Here is a 26,091-nt window from a genome sequence, read left to right as displayed (position 1 = left end):
TTTTGTTTATTTATTACATAGAAAATATCTTTTTTTTTATGAAAAAATATTTTTTAAAAAAAAATGTAAATTACAGCTTCTCAAAAAGGATATTTTTCTGATTTTTCTAGTGCTTTTATTTTTACTACTAGAAATTTTCCAAACACACTAAAAAATAAAAAAAAGATCTTTTTTCATTATTTGCCAAACACACTAAAAAATAAAAAAAGATCTTTTCATTGAAAAAGATTTTTTTTTAATCAAAATGACATCCAAACAAGCACTAAATAGAGAAAGAAAAACTATTTGACGTACATGTGATGAATAGTGTATATCCTTTTGTATTAACATGGAAATATGATAGAGGAATGATTCAATTTAAGAGTGGTTCCAACCCCTAATTAGATAATAGATTATATTGCTCCCACTTCTTGTTGCTTGTCTAGATCTTACTATAAATTTTTTTGATTCGATCCTTGAGTATTGACAATAGGCTTTTGCATTAATTGTATAATATAAATCCATTAGCCAGCTCCAAAAACTCTTAAATGGAGTTTAGATTCACGGCAAATTAGTATTTGGCTTGTTAGGTGCTAGGTTGGAGGATACCGTGGAGAAAAAAGAAAAAATAGAAACTTAATAAAAATTTCTTAAAAAGTTTGTACACATTGTGTCCCGTTCTAGTAACTTAGTAATTATTACAATCAAGAATCGATCATGGATAATCACTAGAATACATACCTCTTAATCTAAAATGAAACAAACTACTATACACATGCATATGTGTATAAAGACATGAATCATTACTACTATGGTTCTTAAAATTGGACCAAATAGACCAATCTGATCATGGATTGTCTCATTCTACGATTCGGATCAACATTTAAAACTGGCCAGCTTTTTTGAAACGGCGTCGTTTTGTACTTTCCTGAAGAAAGGAAAGCCTTCTCCTTCCCCTTGAGCAGTGTAGCGTAGGTTCCCCACTTCCCCTTTTCCTCATTCAGAATTTCAAATACAGCCCCCACCCTCCAAAACACAAATCCTAGGTTACTCCTTTACCGTTTAACGCTGTCGTCCATTGCGCTCAGACACCACCGTGTCTTTATTTGGTCGTCCATGGCTCCGCGCTTCTTCCTCATTTCCCAAAACACAACCCTAGCTTATAGTAATCTTCCCCCCGTCACAAGGAGTGAGAGTCAACGCTGTCGTCGCATCTGCTCGAAGGTGCCATTCCCACTGCTCGTCTACTACTCGAAGGCACCGTCCGCACTGCAACTCGTCTCGCGTGGTTCCTTTGTCACCCAATCGCTCTTCCGCCGCGCCGGCTCTGTTCCATCGCGTTCCATCCCTCATCTTCTCCGGTTCTGCCGCGCTCCACCCTCCTCTTCTCCATTCCATTGCGCTCCACCCTCCTCTGCTTCACCCTCTTCTGCTCCAAATCCCTCTCCCTCATATGCTGCCACTTCTCTGCATTGCAATCATAAGACTGCCACTTCTCCTTCATACTATGCCCGTTCGAAGACCACCGAAGGTTAGTCAATTTTTCTTGCTTTCTCTTTTTGTTTTTAATTTGTTGTTTATAAAAAATGTGATTTGGTTAATTTAATTTTTAATGTGTTCAGAATGATTTAGTTAAAAATAATTAGTTAATTTTGCGTGCGTTTGTGAGCTCTGATCTCTTATGATGCTATGTCATAATGTAGTTGACTAATTGCTTGGTTCGAATTTATGATGAGACCTGAATTTGCCAAATTTGTTAAATGGGAGACTTAAATTTGTTGAATGCGAAGCTTGCTAATTACTAATTTAGTTATGCTGCTGATTGCTGATTTTGGGTGCATTTATTAATTTTGAATTTGTTAAAAGAAAAGCTGGTTAATTTTTGTGTGTTTGCTATTTAGTTCTACTTTGTGTAACTTCGTATCTTGCAAAATTAATCTTCCAATGGTTCTAGTTAAGTGCATAAAGGATTCTTCCGAACCTTGGTAAGTTATGTATGAGAGAAGAAGATCAAAACTTCGACTACTATCAAAGGATTCGAGACTTCGAGGTAAAAGAGGCTTTAAAGCGAATGAAAAATGGTAGGATAGTTTAGTTTTTAGTCATGAGTAATGTCAATGGAAACAAGATTAACTAACCACTCTAGATCACCAATCTAAATTGGGTATTAATGATTCAAGATTGCCTAATTTCTCTTTCCAAGCAAAAAATGCTCAAAATCTACTCTAAACCTAAGCCAAGCATTTTGTCAAATACTTAGAAAGCATAAAAGGAAAATATAGTAAAATTGCAAGGAATAATAAATTCTACAACTACTCAATACAAGAAAATGACAATAACAACTCAAACAAGTATTAAAAGAACATAAAACATCAAATGACATTAAATGAAATCAAAAGTGACAAGAGTGTTCATAAACTAAAAAGTGGCATAAAAGGGAAATTAACAAGAAGAACTAGGAGAATTAAGCTGCTAGAACATGAAAACATAAATGAAACTACACTAAAACAAGAATTAAAGAGAAAAATTAAAGAGAAAATTAAACTAAGAGCCCTAATTTCTAGAGAAAAGAGGGAGCTTTTCTCTCTAGAAACAACCCTAAAACATGGTCCTAAGCTACCATAATTGCTCCCCGCTCGATCCTTCTTGAATTTGGCTTCAAATAGTTCAGAAATGAGTTGGATCTGGGCTTGGATGGCTCAGAAATCGCCCCCAGCATATTGCCTTTAAGTTGGTCACGTGTTGCTTGTTACGCATACGCGTAGGCCATGTATACATGTCGCCCTGAATTCTGCAAATTCTCATTTCTTCATGAATTCTCCATCTTGCATGCTTTTCTTGTCACAATTTTTTATCCATTCCTTACCTCTTAAACCTGAAATCCCTTAACAAACATATCAAGGCATTGGGTGGAATCAAAGTGAATTAAATTTAGCAAATTACAGGCCTAAAAAGCATGTTTTTACTATTAAGCATAATTTAGGAGAAATTCACAAAACCATGCTATTTCATTGAATAAATGTGAGATAAGTTGATAAAATCCTCTAAATTCAACATAAGATAAACCACAAAATTGGGGTTTATCAGACGACCCGATAATATTCCAATTGAAGTTTGGAAGGACTTTTGAGAAAAATGCATCAATCAGTTAACCAAGCTTTTTAATGAGATTTTAAGGTCAAAGAAGATGCCAGATGAGTAGAGAAAGAACACCTTGGTACCCATCTATAAGAATAAGGGGGATATACAGAGTTGCAGAAGCTATAGAGGGATCAAGCTCATGAGTCATACCATGAAGTTATGGAAAAGGGTGATAGAACAGAAGTTGAGACAAGAGACACAAGTAACAGAGAACTAATTTAGTTTTATGCCTGATAAATCCACCACTAAAGTTACATACCTGTTAAGAAGGATAATGGAGAGGTATTGTACTAATAAGGATCTACATATGGTGTTTATTGATTTGAAAAAAGCGTATGATAAGGTGCCACAGGAGGTCTTATGGAAGGTTTTGGAAAGGAAGAGAGTAAGGATCACATATATTTGTGCAATTAAAGACATGTATGATGGGGCTATAACTAGTTTGAAGACTCAAGGTAATGTGACAGAGTAATTTTCTATTGGTATAGAATTACAACAAGGATCATCCTTAAGTCCATACCTTTTCACATTAGTCTTGGAAGTACTCACAGAGCATATCCAAGAGCCTGTGCTATGGTGCATGCTTTTAGCTGATGATATCGTCCTTATAGGAGAGTCAGTGGAATACCTAAATAAGAAGTTGGATTTATGGAGAGAACCTCTAGAAGTGTATGGTCTGCGCATAAGCCGTAGCAAGATGGAATATATAGAATGTAAGTTTGGCCGCCGAAGGAAAAACCCTAATACAGAGGTGAAGATTGGAGAAAACATCCTATGAAAAGTTAAAAGTTTTAAATATCTTAGGTGCATCATACAGGATAATAAAAAGATTGAACATGATGTAAATCATAGGATCCAAGCAGATTGGTCAAAATGGCGGAGTGCGTCTAATTTTATATGTGACAAAAAGTGCCTTTAAAACTTAAAGGTAAATTCTATCATACTGTTATCAGACCTGCTATGCTTTATGGTACAGAGTGTTGGGCGCCCTAAGGGGAGCACGAACATAAGTTAAATCTGGCAGAGATGAAGATGTTGAGATGGATGAGTGGTCATATGCGAATTGGATAAAATAATGAATAAAGATATAAGAGAGAGAGTTGGAGTAGCACCTATTCTTGAAAAGATGGTAGAATTGCATCTCAGGTGGTTTGGACATGTGAGAAGAAGATTGACAGAGTATCCAGTCAGGAGGGTGGATGAGATAGAAGATGGACAAGGGGTGAAAGACAGAAGAAGACTTAGGAATACCATCCATGAGGTGGTCAAACGAGATCTATATATAAATAGTCTCTCTGTAGACATGATACATGATAGACTTCAATAGCATCATTTGATTCATGTAACCGACCCCACTTAATTAGACAAGGTTTTGTTGTTGTTGTTATTGTTGTTGTTCTATGAATGACTAAATAATATTATGAAAATATATCTAACATGATGAGAGATATTTGAATGATAATAGAAAAATATAATAATGTAATCTGAGTTATGGAACATTCATGTTTAAAGTACAAAAAGTATTGCCCAAAAAATTCATAGACAATCATATGTAAGTTAACGGATACAGTTTGAGATCTGAGGACTATGAATGTATTTTTCTCTTGTAGAAATGATAATTGGGATGTATGCTTAGTAGGGAGGGGGCACTAGTATCTTAAATCAATGCTATTAGCTTGATTTAATTGAAAATTGTAGGTCGTGACATTTTGACCGGAGATGGGAATGATGCTGGCTACTATGCATTGTGCATATTGAAAATCTTAGTATTATTGGCATTTGTGGTGCTTGGCTAGGGTCTAGTTAGGATATAAATAACAATTTTCTAATTATACAACGGACAAGTATATTTCTTATCGGAGCATGTTGATAACAATCTTATTCTAATTAGAATATCAAGTAGCAATGTTTTGAAAATCGAACCAAACCGACTGGTTTAACTAAGTTAATTAGAAACCAATCACCGATCCAGTTTGATTGATATAAAGAACCGTCTTACAAAAAATCAATTTAAGAACCGGACAAATTGGCGGTTCACATCGTCGGAATCGACTGGATTCAGAGCTACCCACTACCCAGTACCCACCGTACCCACACACGCCCCTCTCTCTTAGTGCTAACCCTAACGAACCCAGCCACCATTCCATCGCCAAACTCTTTCCCTCCGGTAGAGGTTGCTGTCGCCACGGCAGAGATAGACCGTGGGTTAGGTCTGCTCGTTTCTCCTCGCTCCTCCTCGCGTCGTCAATCTCGAGGGTTTCGTTAAGCCCAGACCTGTCCTCGTCGTCATCGGCTGCCCTGAACCCGTATCAAGCCCGAGGTTGCCGTCGTTGCCGCCGAACGTTTCTGCTGCTCGACGTCTAATTAGCCCTGTTCTCCTTGCCATCACAAACGTGCCTACTTGGTCGTCTTCTCTTCACCGTCACCTCCGTTCCACTGCTCGACCATCACTTCCACGCGTCTTCTCCGGTAAGCACTTATTTACTTGTTCTTCAGTTAAAACACATTTACTTTTTGTGAGTTATCACTGAGTTCCAAATCCAACATGGGATGTAAATAATAATAAAGAGAAGGAGTTTAACAAGCAACACAAAATATAAAATAAAAAATAACTTCTTACAGATTTGGTGGTGGTTTACTGAAAAGAACAAGTTTTAGAAGAGGCAAAGAAGTCCTACGTTTTTTTCTTATTAATTTTTATATTTTCTGAGTTAATTTTTATATGATTGTTGTATGGATTCTGACTTCTGAGTTAATTGTATGAATTCTGATTTAATTGTATGGATACTGCATTCTGGATTAATTTTATGGATATTAGATTCAAACTGGATTCTCTGCTTATTTTCAGAGTTTTATTGTTTGAAGTTTGTTAATTGGATTCTCTAGCTCCTTTTGATCTTATTTGTTTATTTAACCTTTTTAGTGATTTCTTGAAAATTGCAAGATTGATTGTTTCTCTGAGTTGTTGATTCTGGTTCTGATTCTGATTTTTCTTATTTTCAGTTAATGGTGCTATGATATACTGTTATTATTTATTTATTTTCTTTTATTTTTTATGAAACTGGAATAAAGTGATGGTGGTAGAACATGATGTATTGATTATTTGTGTGTATTTTTTATTTTTATTAGTTATGTTTAAGGTTGTTTGTAAAATTTTAATGAATAATTTATTATGTGAAATTGTAAAATTTTAAATTTTATCAATGTTAAAAATGAATAAATTTAAATATTTAAAAATATATATCACATTTTAATATTTAACTAAATTGATTGGACTCTAATTAAACTTCTAAACTATTGAATCAATTACTCTACTTATTTATTGACTAGTTCAATTCTAGCAATTTGTTGAAAAGAATGAAAGGAAAGAAGTGATCAAACAAGTTACACAGAAAATGTAGTAATAATAATGGTGAAAATTCAGGTGCAGTCGACTTCACGTGAAGTTGATATCCGAAAGCGGTTAGATGATTTGACTAATTTGACTAAATTTTCATCTAACGGCTCTCAGCTATCAACTTTACGTGAAGTCGACTGCACCTGAGTTTTCACCAATAATAATATTAAATAATAGTTACTTATTAATAGTTACTTTGACTAAATTCATTTGATTTATTATTTAACAGTTCAATTTTGTAACTTGTTAGTATTGTTTTTGAAGGTTGTGGTAGGCTTAGAGAATGTGGGGTTAAATCTATGCCTTTCTTTAAGTTACTGAAATGACCCCTTTAAACAAACTTTCAATTTTGATTCTGTTTGAACTCAGCAGTGAAAATTTATGAGACAATTTATTTTTGTCTCATGAATATCAGAAAACAGAACACAACAGAGAAGAAAGAAGCTAACACCATCATGTATCATGGTTCGGTTGCATTGTGCAATGCAACCTACGTCCAGTCTCCTCCATAACAATGGAAAAATTTCCACTATAGTTAAAAGTATTACATACACCAATTCCACAGGATTAACACAATCCTTTCACACTCAAGTTCTAACATAACTTGACATTGGCTATGCTAATATCTAACTCTTCACTCTTAGTGCTAACCCAACTAAGAAAGGGATACTTCATAGGTACAAGATACAAGACATAGACATACCTAAAGAAATCTAAAATTAACTCTAGGCTTTTCTCTCAAGTGTATCACTCAGCCTTTTTCCACTCATGGCCTTTACTTGAGCTCTCTCAATATGCCTTTTCACACAAGAAATTACAGAAAGATAAACATAGAAAAGTACATTACAATCTGTAAAACATGAAGGTGATTGACTTCATCAACAGCCTCTTTGCTATGTGATAAACCAGCTTTGTAAGCCTCTGATTTAGTTCTTCAGTGTTGGCCGAATGCTTCTTTGAAAGAAAGCAATATCCAAGTAGAGGAACTTCTTCAGGGAACTCTTCACAGAACACAACTTACCAAACTCTGGTTTTCTCTCCTTGGCTTCTGAATGAACAGAAAGTCTTCTTTTATCTCCTTGCATGTTACTGGGTTCTTCTTCCTAGGTCAACTCCTTGAGCCTTGAGCTTCACCAACCCATCCGTTCACTTTTTTTTTTTCATTAAACCTCAGAGTAGAAATTTTGCTTCTGACTTCTCTATCTTGACTGAAAGCCATAAAACAGCAACCACAAGAGTTTTCCAATGGTAAACCAAATCTGAGCCATTGAGAAACTACTTGGTCCCCAAGAATCACTTGTGACCGTAGATACACAGCAGTGAGGAACAAAAATCCTCTTTTCCATATAGCTTAAAACGGAGTGACAGAGAGTTGAAGATGAAGAGAAGAAAGTGTGTTGCATGTATAAGAAAATGGGTCGCCTTTAACCTTTTGATCTTTTCTTGATATGGTTTGAAATGGTTGATTAGATCTTACCATTCTTTGCTGAACCTTCTCTTTCCTTCTTCTTTTATGATTAGCTTAGGAACTAAGCTCTCTTTCGTACTTTTTCTGAGTTCTGTGATTTGACTGAGACAGAGAAGAGAGGAACGTTGCTTTGGAAGCAAGATGGATGGATTTGAAATCAACTCGGGCTTGGATTGATTTCTTCTTAAGTTCAGCCCATTGGTTTCTTTGGCTTTGTTTCTTTTGGACTTCATTTGATTAACCAGCCCATTAGCCTTGATGTTTTATTTTTATTCCATTTTGGGCTGCTAGACAAAGTTTTGGCCTGCAATGTTTAATAAATAATTAGCAACATATAATTATTATCACTCAACACTAATTAATTTATTTTACCCAAAAATAATGTTTGTCATCACTAATTAATTTAGTTAATTTCTTAACTCAACAATCTCCCCATTGATGACAAACATATTTAAGCAATAACCAAAAGGAATTGAATTTTAGTAATGTTAGAAAACTTCCCTTTGAATGATGTTGATTGTGTGTTGCTCCCCCTTTCCTTTTCAAGAGTAGCTCCCCCTGGATTTATGCTCTTCTCTTCTTTCCTATTTACATTAAACTTATACAGAGCATAGTAAAGATCTACACAAAATTCTCTTTAACTAATGGAGATTAAGCAACTAGAAACACAATTTCAGCCCAGAGTTTAATATGTCATGAAAATAGGTTCCAATAAAACAATCATAGCAGTAGCAAACAATTGCAAATTCATGTCAACAACATTCCCTACAGCAGCACATTTGTAAAACAAGAATTATTAACTATATGCTCAAAACTATCAGCAGTAGTCAAACAAAATCCACAAAAATAACAGTAGGTTCCACAAAAAATAGTAGGTGCAATAGTATCATTAAAATTCATTAGTCAAATTCAGCATTCTAGCTATTACTCCCCTTTTTGTCATCAAGGGCGGCTAATAAGCAAGATCAACAAAAATAGCACCATAAATCCTGCAAAAGAGTGTTAGAGCATAGTTCAAAATACGAAATAAAGTACCAAAAGTCCAGTAGTAGCCAAAGTTATTACAGTTATCCCAGACAAAAAAACTAGTTTAACAGTAACAAATTGAACAGAATTCATGAGACAAAAAATAAACAGCATCATCTGGATGAGACAATCCTAGGCATCAGAATCATTCCCCTCCGAATCAGCTTCCTCTTCAATATCAGTGGCAATGTCTTCATCCTTTTGAAGGTTATCAATGAAAGTCATGAACCCAGCCACTCGATCCCTTGATTTCCTTAGGAAATTTTCATGCTTGCTTGCTAGCTTTCTTTGCTCCTTGCTCATGGCAATCATGTGATTGGATTGGGAGACAAACTCTTGAACAACATCCTTGACTACATTCAGCAGAGCAAATTTCTTGCCAGTAGAGATGGAAGTACCCTCGGTGGAAGGAAGAGGAGATTCCTCAGGGACAAAGTCATCATCATCATCATCTAAGACCACCCTCTCAGATCAAGTAGGTCCTTTGGGCCGTTTCACTCCACCACCTCCCTTTAGATATGAATGTCTATTTTGATGATCCTCATTGGTTAAGTCAACACCAAAATGCTCAAAAATGCAAGTTAGAAACATGCCATATGGTAGTGCTTTGTCTTTTTCACTTCTAACAGAGTCAAACATGTATCTAACCATCAAATATGCAAATGAAATTTCTGTTTTGGTGAGCAGGGCATACAAAACAAGTGTGTCTGTGTAAGAAACCCTTTGATATGAACCGCTTTGAGGGAGAATAATGTGGTTGACAATGCGGTGCAATTGAGCATGTTCATATCATAGGGCTCTGTGAGTGGATGTGATGCCATCAATCAAGGAAGCATCTTCATAGATATGAGCCAAAGCATCATTCTAAGAAATACCAACTCCTTCATCCCACTTAACAGAAGTGTAAGCACAAGGCCCAACATCAGTATACTTCAAAGAATCACTAATTGTTTCATCATTTAAAATAATGTCTCAGCCCTTAACATAAGAGTGAATACTGCCTTCATGATAAGTCATGTTAGTATAAAACTCTTTGACGAAAAGAGGGTAAACAGGTTTTTTGATGGAAAAGAGATGATGCCAGTCCAGAAATTCCAAATTTTCAACAAAAAAATATTTTCTTTTCAAAGTTGGAAAATCAGCAAGAAAAGAGGGACATAGGGTACGGTACTTAATAACTCCATCATAAAAATCATTATTCATGACATATTTAAATCTATAAGGGTTATAGTTAGAATAAGAGGTCAGGAAGTGAGATTTGTGATCAAAAGGGCCAACGTCTGGTTCTTTAACAGTTTTAAGAGGAAATCGAGTTTGAACTCGTTGAGAACGCAATGAGACAAACCTCGACTTAGGTTGAGGAGGCTCAGAGACAGGTGCAGGCACTGCAGGTCTTTTCCTTCTTAAGGAACTCGGCTTTGATGAACCAGACTTGGATGGAGGCTCTTTCGGCGGTGGTGTCTGCTTAGCTGAAGGTGTAACCCTAGAAGGATTTTTGGTTTGAGCCATGGGATCACACCAAGGAGGAGAGGTAGGAGGAGAAGGAGATGGAGTGAAGGTTCGGTCTTGGGAATGGGTTGAAGGTTTCATGGGAAGCTTGTAAACCTTTTCTCGTGGAGGCCTTTTAGCAAGAACTTTCTTACTCATTTAGTTAGTTTTAGGCTTTTGAGGGAAGATAAGTAGTAAATATAGTGGAGAAAACCGAGGAGTTGAGGAGAAGTTAATGGAGGGAAGAGAGGGAGTGTTGGTAACCGTACCCAGATGAAGTTTTTCACAAACCATGCAACTGCATCACCTTTTGAAATGACTTGAAAAGACATGACCTCATAAAAGAAAGATTTTATTTGATTTTAAAATAAAACAGGAAATTAATTTTAAATTTTGAAAACCTTTTTTTAAAAAAATTAAATCAAACTGAAAATCTTTTTGGACCAGAAAACATTAAATGAAAACACTTTCAAAAAAGATTTAAACACTCAAGCCAACAAAAAATTATAAACCAAATAAAAAATCTAACATTCATATTTGGGCCCTGAGATGGTTGAATTTAAGGAAACACATTGGACCACTCTAGATCTGATTTTTGAGGTTGGCCTAGATCAATTTTCACTTGCAACAAGGCCAGAACTTGCAGATTGAAGGGAACGTTCTTCACATGCCCAGAATTGTCTCATACCTGTTTATGAGACAAAATGCTCCAACAAATTCATCAGCAATTTTCAAACAGAGAATCATAACTCAAAATTCCTAGACTAGTCCTAAGCATGCAGAATCTGTCATCAGCGAGTGATTTTGTGAAAATATCTGCTAATTGCTCATCTGATTTAACAAATTGAATACTAATATCCCCTTTTTTGACATGTTCTCTTATTGAGTGAAATTTCTCTTCAATATGTTTAGTTCTAGAGTGTAAAATTGGATTTTTAGAAATATTAATGACACTCACATTATCACACAGCAAGGGAATATTTTCAGCATTTAATTTGTAATCAGGAAGCTGTGTTTTTAACCACATAAGCTGAGAACAGCATGAAAAAGCAGCTATATACTCAGCCTCTGCAGTGGATAAAGCCACTGTTGGCTACTTCTTAATTGACCAAACATTCAAGGACCTTCCAAGAAAGCAACATAGGCCTGAAGTGCTCCTTCTATCAACTCTATCACCGGCAAAATCTGCATCACAATAACCAACTGCAGAAAAATCATCAATCTTAGGATACCAAAGACCAAAGTTGGATGTGCCATGAACATATCTAATGATCCTCTTAACTGCTGAAAGATGTGACTCTTTAGGTTTGGATTGGAACCTTGAACACAATCCAATACTTTGAACAATATCGGGTCTAGAGGAAGTTAAGTGCATAAGAGAACCAATCATTCCTCTATACCTAGTCTCATTTACATCTTTCTCAGTTTCTCCCTTATCTAATTTAGAATTAGGGTGCATGGGAGTTCCCATGGGTTTGGCATTTTCCATACTAAATTTCTTAACTAATTCCTTGGCATACTTCTCTTGATGAATGAAAATACCATTTTCAGTTTGTTTAATTTGCAGCCCAAGAAAAAAATTAAGTTCACCCATCATACTCATGTCAACTTCACTTGTCATGAGTTTTCCAAATTCAGAATAGAGGGATTCATTGGCTGATCCAAAAATAATGTCATCAACATATATTTGGACTAGAATAAAAGAATCATTAGAATTCTTGATAAATAGAGTTGTGTCTGTGGTGCTTCTTTGAAAACCATTTTTTATTAAAAAAAGAGCTAAGTCTCTCATACCAAGCTCTAGGAGCTTGTCTTAAATCATAGAGAGCTTTGGATAATTTGAAAACATGATTAGAATGCTCTTTATTTTCAAAACCAGGTGGCTGCTCCACATACACTTCTCTATCTATCACACCATTCAAAAATGCACATTTCACATCCATTTGATATAATTTAAAACCACAAAATGCAGCATAAGCTAAGAGAAATCTTATGGCCTCCATTCGGACAACAGGGGCAAAGGATTTATCAAAGTCTATTCCTTCATCTTGGTCATATCCTTGTGCCACTAGCCTTGCTTTGTTTCTTGTAATACTGCCATCTTCGCCTAACTTGTTTCTAAATATCCACTTAGTGCCGGTCACTTTCTTTCCACTTGGCCTTGGAACCAAAGTCCACACTTGGTTCTTCTCAAACTCAAGAAGCTAATCCTCCATTGCTTTTATCCAAGAAGGGTCACTAAGAGTTTCCTTAATATTTTGAGGCTCCATTTGTGAGAGAAGAGCAATTTTTGTTCCTTCATTTGCCTTTCTAGTTGAAGATCGAGTTCTAACCCCTTGAGAGACGTCCCCAATAACAAATTCCTCAGGATAATTCTTCAAGAATCTCCATTCACGAGTTCTGGTGGACTTGGAGGCAGATTCAGATACCAAGGAATTTTGGGTTCTGCTAGCTTCAAGATTTTCTTCAGACTCATGAGACAAAATAGAATTGTCTCTTGAATTTTTAGCAGCTGCAGTATCTGGTTCAACTTGTCCAGAATTTTCGTTTTCATGATTTTGTGCAGTTTTATTGTTCTTTTGAGCTTGATTTCCTGCATCACAGTCTTCTAAAATACTTTGCACTAAGTTAGTATCACAAAATGTAACATGTATGGACTCTTCAATAATCCTATCATCTTGATAATAGACTCTATATGCTTTACTAGTTGTGGAATATCCTACAAACAAACACTCATACGCCTTTGGATCAAGTTTACCCAAATTATCCTTGTTATTTAAAACAAAACATTTGTATCCAAAGATGTGCAAGTAGTCTAAGTTTGGTGGGTAACCTTTCCAAAGTTCATAATGGGTTTTCTTCAAAAATTTCCTTATGATTGTTCTATTCAAAATGTGGCAAGCTGTGTTAACTGCTTTAGCCCAAAAGAATTTTGGAACATTACTCTCACAAAGCATGGCACTTGTTATTTCTTGTATGCTTCTATTTCTTCTTTTCCCAACACCATTTTGTTGTGGTGTCCTTGGACAAGAGAAGTTGTGAGATATTCCAAATTCCTCATAAAAGGATTCAAATAAATTGTTTTCAAATTCAGTTCCATGATCACTTCTTATAGAAGAGATTTTTAAATCCTTTTTCATTTTGAATTTTTTTGCAAAAAGGTTCAAAGGCTAAAAAGGCTTCGTTTTTGTGTGCAAGAAATAAAACCCAACCAAACCTAGTATAGTCATCCACAATCACTAAACTATAATGTTTACCACCTAGGCTTTGAGTTCTTGTTGGACCAAATAAATCAATGTGTAGCAACTCAAGTGGTCTTTTAGTAGAGATGTCTTCCTTTGGTTTAAAAGAACTTTTTGTTTGTTTTCCCATTTGGCAAGCATCACAAGTGATGCCTTTGTCAAACTTTATCAAAGGAAGACCTCTTACTAATTCTTTCTTTACAAGTTTATTTATTTGAAACATACTTGCATGGCCCAATCTCTTGTGCCGTAACCACTTTTCAGATTCTTTAGAATGAAAACAAGCTACATTTTGATCCTTTAGTTCATCAAGAGTAAGTCCACACACATTATTAAAACACTTGGCAACAAAAAGTACTTCATTTGTTTTCTCATTAACAACACAACATTCAAGTCTTTTGAAAGTCACTAAATATCCTAAATCACACAGCTGACTTATACTCAAAAGATTGTGCTTTAAACCACATACCAAAAATATATCATCAATGAAAGTAGATAGTTCTTTACCTACTTTTCCAACAGCAATAATTTTACCTTTACCAACATCTCCAAAGGTCACTAAACCTCCAACATACTTGTTTATTTTGATGAAATAAGTTGACCTTCCAGTCATGTGCCTTGAGCATCCACTATCCATGTACCCTATGTCCTTTTTGTTCTTGGATGCTAGGCACATCTGCATGAAGAGTTTCAAGTAGCCTTAGGTATCTAAATTAATTTGGATCCTTTGAAGTTAATCCATCTTGGTTGCCGAAGTGCATTGAAATCACAAACAACATTATAAATTTGGTTTCCCACAACTCTCTTTTCAATGAAACATTGTGCATATGAGTGACCAAATTTTTTGCAATTAAAACAGTGATTTTCTGATGCATGTTGCTAAAATTTAGATAAGCTACCATGCTGGAAATGAGTAAATGATTAAAATTTTTTGATTTTTGGAAGAGGTGCATTTCTTTTGACAAACTGATTTTTGTTATAATTATTCCTCTTTGCAAAAGCATTTTCACCAGAATTTTTGAAAACTTTTGGATTTTTCGAAAATGAGGTTTTGTTGTAAAAAGATGGTTTCTTGAAAGCTACCTCATTTTTCGAGTTGAATCCCAAACCTGGCCTGTTTGAAGTAGGTTCGGTTCTTGGTGAAGACTCAGTTTTACTTGTGTGAACTTCATCAAATTTCTCCTTAAGTGTGGGAATATACCCAATACCAGATTTGTTAGATGTGGTTTTTGTATTTGATGAAGAAGTCACAAATTTTATAGAGGAATCATTAAAAACTGCACTTTCCTTGGTTATGTAACCTAAACCAGATTTTTCAAACAATGGTCTTTGTCTTGCAAGTAATTTATCCAAGTTACTAGAATTTTGAGCAAATTTTGCTAAGTCACCATTTAGCCTTTTAATCATATCATTTAATCTTTCATTTTCAGCAATTAGCTCTTGGGAAGGATCCATAATGTGCTTTCCTTTTAATTTTTTAAGTTCAGATTTTAGAAATCTGTTTTGTTCAATAATGTCCAAAGCACTTTCTGTTTCCTTCACTTTTTCTTTTAAAAATTCATTTTCAGCTTTCAACACATCTTTTTCAGATTTGCACTTATTGTATTTATCTAGCAACTTTGATGTATTTAAAGTGAGATCATCAATAATAGTATGTAAATCTTCTATGGTCAAATCATAGTAATTTACATCATCAAGATTGTTGTTTCAATCCATGAAACAATCTTTGTCTTCACCTTCAGATTCTTCTTCTTCATTTGAGTCGTTCTCAAGATCCTCTCAAGCTGCCATGAGCACTCTTTTCCTTTCTTTCTTGCCTTTGTCCTCCTTTTTGAGCTTGGGACAATTTAGCTTGAAGTGTCCAGCCTCCTTGCAATGATGACACGTCACTTTGCTCAAGTCCATCTTGTGTTCCTTTGAGCTTGAACCCTTGTACTTGCCCTTGTTTTTCATCATTCTTCTAAATCTCCTAACAAAAAACATGATTTCATCATCTGAAATACCATCACTAGACTCACTCTCTTTGGTTTCTACTTTTGACTGGAGGGCTATTCCTTTTTTCTTTGAGTCCGGGTTTGTGTGTGTGGTTTCATAGACAAGGAGTTTTTCTCTCAACTCATCATAGGTTATGGGGCTTAGGTTGTTGCTCTCGATTAGGACAGTGGTAGTGGTTTTCCATTCTTTTGTGAGGCTTCTAAGGAGTTTTCTCCCCAAGGTTTGTTCTGAGTAGTTTGTACCCATAGCATCAAGGTTGTTGATTATGATTGGGAATCTCTCAAACGCTTCATCAATGCTTTCTCCATCTTTCATGTTAAACATCTCGTACTCTTTTCGCAGCATATCAATCCTCATTTCTTTGACTTGTTTAGTGCCTTCGTGTGTAACCTGGAGTTTTTCTCAGAGTAGAAACTTTGCTTCTGACTTCTCTATCTTGACCGAAAGCCATAAAACAGCAACCACAGTAGTTTTTCAATGGTAAACCAAATCTGAGCCATTGAGAAAGTACTTGGTCTCCAAGAATCACTTGTGACCGTAGATACACAGTAGTGAGAAACTAAAATCCTCTTTTCCATATAGCTCAAAATAGAGTGACAGAGAGTTGAAGATGAAGAGAAGAAAGTGTGTTGCATGTATAAGAAAATGGGTCGCCTTTAACCTTTTGATCTTTTCTTGATATGGTTTGAAATGGTTGATTAGACCTTACCCTTCTTGTCTTAACCTTCTCTTTCCTTCTTCTTTTATGACTAGCTTAGGAACTAAGCTCTCTTTCTTACTTTTTCTGAGTTCTGTGATTTGACTGAGACAGAGAAGAGAGGAACGTTGCTTTGGAAGCAAGATAGAAGGATTTGAAATCAACTCGGGCTTGGATTGGTTTCTTCTTAAGTTCAGCCCGTTGGTTTCTTTGGCTTTGTTTCTTTTGGACTTCATTTGATTAACCAACCCATTAGCCTTGATGTTTTATTTTTATTCCATTTTGGGCTGCTAGACAAAGTTTTGGCCTGCAATGTTCAATAAATAATTAGCAACATATAATTATTATCACTCAATACTAATTAATTTATTTTACCCAAAAATAATGTTTGTCATCACTAATTAATTTAGTTAATTTCTTATCTCAACAGTTTTAACTTTACTAAACTTTTGAAAGAAAACTTAAAAAAATCGAATGATACCATAACTAAGAGAGAGAGAGAGAGAGAGAGAGAGAGAGAGAGAGAGAGAGAGAGAGAGAGAGAGAGAGAGAGAGAGAGAGAGAGAGAGAGAGAGGAGAGAGAGAGAGAGAGAGAGAGAGAGAGAGAGAGAGGAACATAGAGTGGGGTAGAACTAGGGATCCTAAGGTTTGGAATCGAGAAGAGTATTTACATTTAGAAAACGATTCTTTCTCTGTTTTTATCACCAATCTGACACAAGATATTTCAAAGAAGGAATTATTTCAAATTTCCATTTGACGGGGCAAATCAATGACATCTATTTAGCTCAGAAACTAAAAAATGAGAAGGTGTACTTGTTTGCATTCGTTCGATACACGACGACAGGGGGCGATGAAGGCTATAGCAGAAATGCATCATATAAGTGTAAGGGGAGAAGATAATCCCCGTAGGGGAGGCTAAGTATAGAAGGCCAAGGGAGGGGATAACCACTTGGATACGAAAGGGAGATATTGTAAGAACTGATGTAGAGAACAAGCAACCTAGGAGAGGTAAAAGTTCTACAAGGGTGGAAGAAAAAAAGAAGGATACATCTGTCAAGGATCTACATGGAAACGGTTGGACGAAGAAGGTTAAAGTTTCAATAGCAAAAGAGAATTTTGATTGGCTGCTGAGGAGTCTAGTAGGAGGAACGACGATGACCATTAACTTCAAATCGCTACAAAGAGAGCTCAGAAAGAATTTCTTGCAAGTTGTTGAAGTCAGAGAACTTGTAGCTTACAAAGCCTTGCTAGTTTTTGACATTGTGAAGAATGTAGAGGAAGCGTTCACGTTCAAAATGAATAGTTTTCTATAATTCTTTCATAGTGTATGGAGATGGGAGGAATCGGAACGTAGTAAGACTAGAAGAGTTTGGCTAGAATGTTATAGAGTTCCTTTATATATTTGGTCAGTGAAAACGTTCAACACGATAGGCGTCCTATGGGGAGAAGTAGTCAAGTGTGATGAAATGACGAAGTCAGCCTTATCGTTCAATTCTGGTCGAGTACTAATTGATACTTGTGCATCCGACGTGAATAAGGAATGGGTGCATATCACCGTAGGTACTAGTGGTTTTGATGTCTTTGTAAAGGAGGTGGGGCATGAGGTATATGGAGATACTTGTTTGTTGGAAGGTGCAATCGTAAGGAAAATATGTGAAAGCTCAAGTTCACATTCTGGTGGAAGAGCAGCGATGGTGGCGGCTTGGAATTCGGCAGTTGAGATCCTCATAGAACGGGCAAATGAAGGAGATGAGGACAAGGGTAGAATGGTAACATCAGATATCTTTTTGAATGAATGCAATCAAGAGAATTCAAAACAGTATCAAGTGCAACAAAAAATGGATTATTTCAGATTTAATGGAATTAATGGTGAGACTGATTGTAAGGGAATTAATAATTATGTGCAGGTTGATTCGGAAAGAATAGATACAGACATTGACGTTGATAAATGAAGTGGGACCAAAAGAGCTGAGGTAAGTGTCCAAGGGTGGAATGCTTTGGGTATGGGCTCTAATGATTCAGAGGCCCACGAACAGTGCTATGATTCCTGCCTCCTGAAGGGCCACAAAGGAATTGGGCCTGCAAATGAGAAGCGGATGGGCTGGGAGCATTTGGCACAAGAGACCGGCAAAGAAGGTGGGCCAGGTCAAGAACTGGACATGTGCTTCGATTCGGGCCAAGCGGCTCTATCTTTGAGAGATGTTGTTCCATGCGGAACGGGTTGTGCGACTCAGCCTACTCAATTCCCTGATCACGCTGCTATGATAGAAGGACTCTCGCGTTCCATTGAGCCAAAGAGACATGATACGGATGCCCATCTCGGAAGCCAAATGCGAGGCAACTACAACATTGTCGTGGAGGGCTTGGCAGCAAAGGTGTATGAGATTGGACAGGACAAAGGACCGACAGTGGATGAGTCGGATTGCAGGAGAGCGAACCGGGAAACCCAGGATGGCTAAAGGGTGCAATCTCATGAAGATGAAAACAATGATGTAGAGGTCGGAGCTGGAGACGAGACTGGGGAACATAAAATTGTTGAAGAAAGGGGTACAGAGGGCTTAGGATCCAATGCAAGAGAGGAAGAAACAAATCAAGATGTTGATCAGAAACCTACACAGGAATGTCAGTTAACCGAAAATAAAGAAACATGAAAGTTGGCAGTGGAGTCTGGTGCGATTTTTTATGATGAAGAAGAAGACATTATGGCAATCTTACAAAGGCAAAATAAAGCTATGGCGGCAAAAAGAAGAACGACAAAACAAAAGGAGAAAGCTAGGAGGAGTAGACCCAAACAACATAACAAGGTGTGAAAATTCTTTTAAATGGTTTATAGTTGTTGGAATATTAGAGGACTAAGAGGGGATGGAAAATTGAGTATGGTGAAAGAGTTAAAAAAAAGTTTAGATTAAATATGCTAGGTTTGATTGAAACTAAGAGGGAGGTAGTGATTAAATTTGATGTAGTTCGACTATGGGGTTGTGACACGGTGGGTCGGGATTATGTGGAATCAGTAGGAGCCTCTGGTGATTTATTATTAATGTGGGACAATTTGTTGTTTAAACAATTGAACTGCTATAAAGGAGATGGTTGGCTTTGCGTTCAAGGTTTGCTGACAAAAAATAACTTTAGTTGTGCATTCTGTTTGGTGTATGGAGCACATGTTCGGATTGAGAAACTAATGATGTGGGGGGGGGGGAGTTAAGCTATATTGTGGGTTTATGTCAAGTTCCATTTTGTTTCTTGGGAGACTTTAAGGAATGGGTGAAGATTTACAGCTAGTGGATTTACCGATAACTGATTGGAAATTCACATGGTTTCGAGGTCGTTCGTGTAGCCGTATAGATAGGGTTCTAGTCAGTGTGCAGTGGCTGGAGGAGTTTCCATATACTCGATTGAGAGGAGGACCTAGAGGGTTGTCAGACCATTACCCGTTGATTCTAGAAGATGCAAGACTTAGTGTGTGTCCAAGACCGTTCCGAAGCTTAGACTCCTAGTTTAGACATGAAGGGTTTCTGAGGATGGTGAAGGATGAGTGGAGAAACTTGGGTGATGAACAATTTACTAGTAAGCTAAAGGCATTGACGGTGCCACTGAGGAGATGGCACAAGGACAATTTTGGGGACACTGATGATAGGATAAAGAAGTTTGAGGAAGAGATTAAAAAGATTGATGATATGGTTAGTGCTAGTAGTTAGGATGGAACATTGGAGGCTAGTCGGAAGGCTCTTGTGACTTGTTGTGCGAAGTGGTATGCTAGAGGAGATCCATTGGAAGCAGATGTCGCGATCTCAACATGCTAGAGATATGGACAAGAACACCAGATACTTCCATAACTTAGTATCGGCTAGAAGAAGGAACAACAGAATTGATTTCTTAGTAGTTAATGGCAGAGTGGTGAGGAACCAGGCCAGAATGAAAGTGGCAATTACAAGATTTTACAAAGAGTTATATCGACAGGAATATACTCCGAGGATTGGAATCCGTGATGGGTTGGTAAAGCAGATTAATGAGGAAGAGGCAGCAGAGTTAGAGGTGATGCCATCGCCTGAGGAAATACGAGAGGCATTATGGGATTGTGACTCCAGTAAAGCACCGGAAAGTGATGGATACAATATGAACTTCATAAAGAAATGTTGGATGAGATTAGCCAGGAGTTTACTGAAGCTGTGTTGGCCTTTTTTCAAAGTGCGAAGCTACAATCGGATGCTAATGTAACATGGGTGGCACTAGCTGTAAAATTTGTGGGATCTAAGGAAATTAAAGACTTAAGGCCAATTAGTATGGTTGGTTGTGTCTATAAGGTGATATCTAAAGTTTTGGTGAGAAGAATGCGGTCAGTGATGCCAGGTTTAGTGGGAGAGACTCAGTTTGCATTTGTAAAGGGTCGCAAAATACATGATGGTGCTCTCATTGCTTGTGAGACGGTCCAATGGTTAAAGCTGCGCAAGAAGCAGGCGGCAATTATCAAACTAGACTTTCAGAAAGCTTACGACAGAGTGAGGTGGAGCTTTGTGGATGTTGTGCTACAAAAGATGGGCTTTGGTCGTAGATGGAGGGCATGGGTGAAGGAATGTGTGACTACAACGTCTATGTTGGTGTTGATTAATGGGTCACCATCCAAGCCGTTCAAGATGGAGAGAGGTCTTAGACAAGAAGATCCTCTCTTTCCTTTTCTGTTCGTTCTTGTGGTTGATGTCTTGCACAGGATGATAGGTGAGGCAGTCAGAAAAGGACGCATTTCTCCAGTGTTGGTGGGAATGGACAACATAGAATTGTCGCGTCTCCATTTGCATATGACACAATCTTATTTTGCCCACAGGATACGGAAACAATACTGAACTATAAGAGGTTTTTGCATTGTTTTGAGTTGATGTCTGGCCTAAGTATTAATTTTGATAAGTTAAATATGATTTCTGTTAACTGTGAGCAGGAATGGGTGACAAATATGTGTGCATTGTTGGAATGCGCCGAAGCTAGTTTACCTGTTAGGTACCTAGGAATCTCTCTAGGTGCAAACCCCCAGTTGGTGAAGACCTGAAAACCAATCGTAGACAAGGTGGAAGATAAGCTCAGCTTGTGGAAAGCCAAGTCCCTTAACAAAGTGGGCAAGCTGGTTCTGATAAAATATGTTATAAATAATTTACTAGTTTACTGCTTAAACTTGTACAAGATGCCAAATGCGGTTGCAGAAAAGATAATCGGACTACAGAGAAGGTTCTTGTGGAGTAAAGAAGATGGTAATAACGGTATACCCGTTTGTGAAATGAAAGATGGTGCAAACTCTGAAAAAGTTAGGCGGTTTGGGAGTGGGGGATGTATTAATCAGAAATGCGTCGCTTCTGTTCAAGTGATGGTGGCATTTTTTGAAAGAAGATTGTCCGTTGTGGAAGAAGGTTGTATGTTCTTGCAATCATTTGAACCCTTCTGTAATGTTGTCAAAACAGCCATTACCGTTAAAAGGGTGGTCCGTGGAAAGATATTTGTCAGCTTAATATTAAAGAGCCACAGGCAAGAGGTATGATGATCTGTGGTTTGCCTATGGAGGTGGAAAATGGCAGACGTATTCAGTTCTGGGAGGATGATTGGCTACAAAGTGGTACTTTGAAAGATAGTTTTCCGAGACTTTTCTCTGTTTCAAATCAATAAGGATCCGTCTTAGGAGACTGTGGGTTCTGGGATGAGATAGAGTGGGTGTGGAATTTTCAATGGAGGAGAGAGTTATTACAAGGAGAATTTGAGTTGCTTAATCAACTTCATGAACGATTACGACTAGTAAGAATGTCGCCTAGTAGAGAGGATGCAATTGTATAGAAATTTGACAAAACTGGTATCTTTTCTACTAATTCATTTGTGCAAGTGTTGCAGAAAAAGACTCTCTCGGAGGACATCACGAGCTACAGCTTCACTAGCGCCATTTGGAGAGGAGTGGTTCCTCCAAGAGTTGAACTCCTTGCATTGTTTGTTTTAGTAGGCAGGATCAACACTATAGAGAGGCTGAGTAGGCTAGGAATCATACATCATAGTGATAAAATTTGTGTTTTGTGTAAAAAGAAAATAGAATTTGTGCACCATTTGTTTCATGGTTGTGATTTTACTTGGCAGGCGTGGTGTGCCTGGTTGACGTGTGCAAATAGAGCATGTATTATTTCGAGGACTGTCAAAGAACTGTTTGAGAGTTGGATTGAAGTGCCTAGATGCAACTCTGAGCGAAAGAAGTGGTTGATAGGGTTCTTTACTGTTATCTGAAACATTTGGTTAGAACGAAATAGTAGAATTTTTCAGAAATCTGAGACAGGTGTTGATGACATCAAGAACAAGTCGTGTCTGAGTTACATAGATTAGTGTGATGTTGATCCATTTGATTGTTGATGACAATGCTGGAAATAACAACAAATTATACCTTGTGTCTTTATTTTAGTTTCACTGTTGTTTTGTTATTCCTACTTGCTCCAATTTAGTGTGTGGAACTCTCTCTTTTCCAAAAAAAAAATTATATGCATATTTTTATTTATATTTTATTTATTATTTTATTATAAAATAAATTTTCAATTCAACACGTTAAAACAAAAAATTAACAGTAAATTAGTAATTAAAACAGTATGATTAGCGGTTCGGTCTCCAGAACCTTGAATTCCTTATACTTCCACTTTCAATTGATTATTGTACTGAAATTTACTTTAATCTTCTTTTGTAAGGGTCGAATTTGATTGGATCCATTCAAGTGTTGCCACCGTCACTACCTCTGTTTCTTGCTTAATCTGAATCTTCCGATCTCAAATCTCGAACCCCCAATAATTTCATCAAAGTCTCGATCTTTTCCCTTTTCCACATAAACCCCACTTCTCCATTTCTTCTTTGCGAGCTACGATGTCAATGTTTCTACATCAAAGAAGCTTGCACAATGCCTTTTCGAACCCATTTGCCGCTCCACCACCTTCCTCCGCCAATTCCAAGAGACCCATCTCCATCCTCAACCCAGCGACACTCTTGGTCCTCCTTTGCCTCGTCATGGTGGTGGGTGTCTTCAGCCCCTGGGTCACTATCCCCCATGGAATCTTCTCAGTTTCCAAGCCTGCTGTTTCAAAGTGGAACTCATACACATTGGACCAAGCTCTCTCCTTTGTGGCAAAAAATGGAACTGTCATAGTTTGCATTGTGAGTCAGCCTTACTTGCCGTTTCTCAACAACTGGTTGATCAGTATCAGAAGGCAGAACCGCCAGGATATGGTTCTTGTCATTGCTGAGGACTATGCTTCACTCTATAAGATTAATGAGCGTTGGCCTGGCCATGCTGTTCTTATTCCACCTGTGCTTGATGCTGAATCTGCTCATAAGTTTGGATCTAAGGTTTGTATGTATGCTCTTACTTTATTAGTAACTGGAATTTAGTTGTTTTCATGTGTTTTGAAATTGAATTGAGCTTTCATTTAGTAATATATGGATCATGATTTATTATAGTTTGCTTTACCAGTTATTAGAAATTGACCTTATTAATTAGTTATATGAATGGCTCTAACATGCTTAGTGCTCGTGTGGGTGCCATTAAGTTGATAGAAAAAAATATTTTATTTTTTAGTTTTGAGTGTGTTTGGTAAATTTTTAATAGCAAAAGATTTTTTTTTCTTAAAAATAAATAAAAAAGTACTTTTATATTGTTATACCTAAACATAATTGATAGACAAAAAAATCTTTTTGCATGAGATATCCAACATAAAATTACTTTTAATTTTGTATAAGGTCTTTTAAAAAAAAAGATAACTCAAAAAAATATATTTTCTTAGAAGCTCGTCCAAACAAGCCTTAGTTAACATTTCATACCCTTATACAGGGGTGAACCTCAATGGTATTGCTTACCTTGTCCCAGTAAATTTTCATATTCTTTACCTTCTATCTATAGTATCTTTTCTCTTACATGTTTCTCAACGTGTGGTTACTTTAATTCTTGTTATTGTATTGGATGCATCTCGGAAATTCACATATATCTTGTCCTTTGTGTTACTCTTCATGCTTATGTTATGTGTGAAGTGTTATTAATTATCTTGATCTTTTTATTTCCTGCATGTGTTGCTGAATTTTAGAATCTGTTGTTTATTTTCACTGTCTAGGGTTTCTTCAACTTCACGGCCAGAAGGCCTAGCCATCTTCTGAAGATTTTGGAGCTCGGATATAGTGTAATGTACAATGATGTTGACATGGTCTGGTTGGGGGATCCATTGCTTCAGTTAGAAGGGAATCATGATGTGTACTTTACAGATGATATGATTCCGGTAAGTGTGATGATATATGAACATATGCTGCGGTCTAGTGCTTTTTCTGTTTCATTCTTGGTATTACTGACTTTTTTACTTTCTTTTTGTTACCTTGTGAGATCAGATCAAGTCATTAAACCATTCTCATGCTTTACCGCCACCAGGAAAAAAGGGCCGCCCTTACATATGCAGTTGCATGATTTTCCTTCGCCCTACAGGCGGAGCAAAGCTAGTCTTGAGAAAGTGGATCCAGGAACTTCAGAATCAACCATGGTCTAGAACCCAGAAATCAAATGATCAACCTGCTTTTAACTGGGCTTTGATGAAGACAGCTAAAGAGGTTTGTCCCTTTTTTTCCCTCTTCCAGTGTGGATAACTTATATACCTTAAATAGACCAATATATGACCAAAGCTTATTTATGGCATCATGGTAGTGTACTACATGATTTATGTTCAATTACAAGGGAGAGACCTTCAATTCAGAAAACAGGAAAATGTCAATTGTTCTGATATTTGTACTAATTGCTTGATCTCAAGTTTGTTATATAACCAGTTTACTCTTCATAACAAGTAAGAGGCTGTATATGTTCTTTACAGGTGGATTTATACTTGTTGCCGCAGGCAGCTTTTCCTACAGGTGGGCTATATTTCAAGAACAAGACATGGGTTAAGGAAACTAAAGGAAAGCATGTGATCATTCACAATAACTATATAGTAGGTTTTGAGAAGAAGATAAAGCGATTTCGCGACTATGGCCTCTGGTTGGTGGATGATCATGCTGATGAATCCCCGCTTGGTAGAATATGACCCTTAGATGTCTCGAGTTTATCGTCGGATTTTGTTAGACCATTGCTTTTCGGAAATTAGAATATGGTTTCTACCAATGCATTCAGCCACCTATCTGGTGGAGGGTTGATGGAGACATCCGAACTCTTGCTATCAACATGTGCTGCACTCATACCAGCCGACAAACGATTCCTTGGCAGACAAAGTTTGTGTTTCATTTTTGTGCGGAAAAAGGTGCTTCAAAGATGCTGGATTGTATTACAAGACTTACAAGTCCATAGAAGAGAAGGATAGAATTTATTTGGTTCTTGTAGTTGGACTACAAACGCTACTTAAAATCATATTTACAAGAGAAATTATAGGAAATGAATTTTTAATTAACCAATATTAGCAAGTAAATGGATAAGTATATATGAAAGTTTAGGATAGAAAAAAAGTACACAAGATTCATATACATTGAATTACACCTGAAATATTGTTTTTTTATTGACAAAAATGTCATATCGTCAGGAGATTTGTGAGGCTTATGGTATATTTTTTATACTTTTGTCCATTGAAAATAATCTTTGGAATGTATTTTGATAGAGTTAAATCTCGCGGTTCCTGATATTCACGATTTACAC

The 26,091-nt window shown here is 36.8% G+C and overlaps 1 protein-coding gene across 2 annotated transcripts; it reads left to right on the top strand.

The window, feature by feature from the left end:
• The first annotated feature begins 799 nt into the window (after nt 1-799).
• On the top strand, nt 800-26,091 carry LOC112703289 (UDP-D-xylose:L-fucose alpha-1,3-D-xylosyltransferase MGP4). Of its 2 annotated transcripts, none has more exons than XM_072199524.1 (5): nt 800-1,510; nt 23,129-23,780; nt 24,539-24,700; nt 24,807-25,022; nt 25,304-26,091. In XM_072199524.1, the coding sequence occupies exons 2-5, from the start codon at nt 23,301-23,303 to the stop codon at nt 25,487-25,489; spliced, it is 1,044 nt and encodes a 347-aa protein (XP_072055625.1). In that variant the 5' UTR covers nt 800-1,510; nt 23,129-23,300; the 3' UTR covers nt 25,490-26,091. The 2 variants fall into 2 exon arrangements, with proteins under 2 accessions (XP_072055625.1, XP_025610465.1); XM_025754680.3 differs by having other exon boundaries at nt 25,280-26,091.

Source organism: Arachis hypogaea, chromosome 7 (genome assembly GCF_003086295.3).
Source record: "Arachis hypogaea cultivar Tifrunner chromosome 7, arahy.Tifrunner.gnm2.J5K5, whole genome shotgun sequence".
Taxonomy (NCBI): domain Eukaryota; kingdom Viridiplantae; phylum Streptophyta; class Magnoliopsida; order Fabales; family Fabaceae; genus Arachis; species Arachis hypogaea.
The sequence above is the reverse complement of the archived record's forward strand: the minus strand, read 5'-3'. Positions and strand labels throughout refer to the sequence as shown.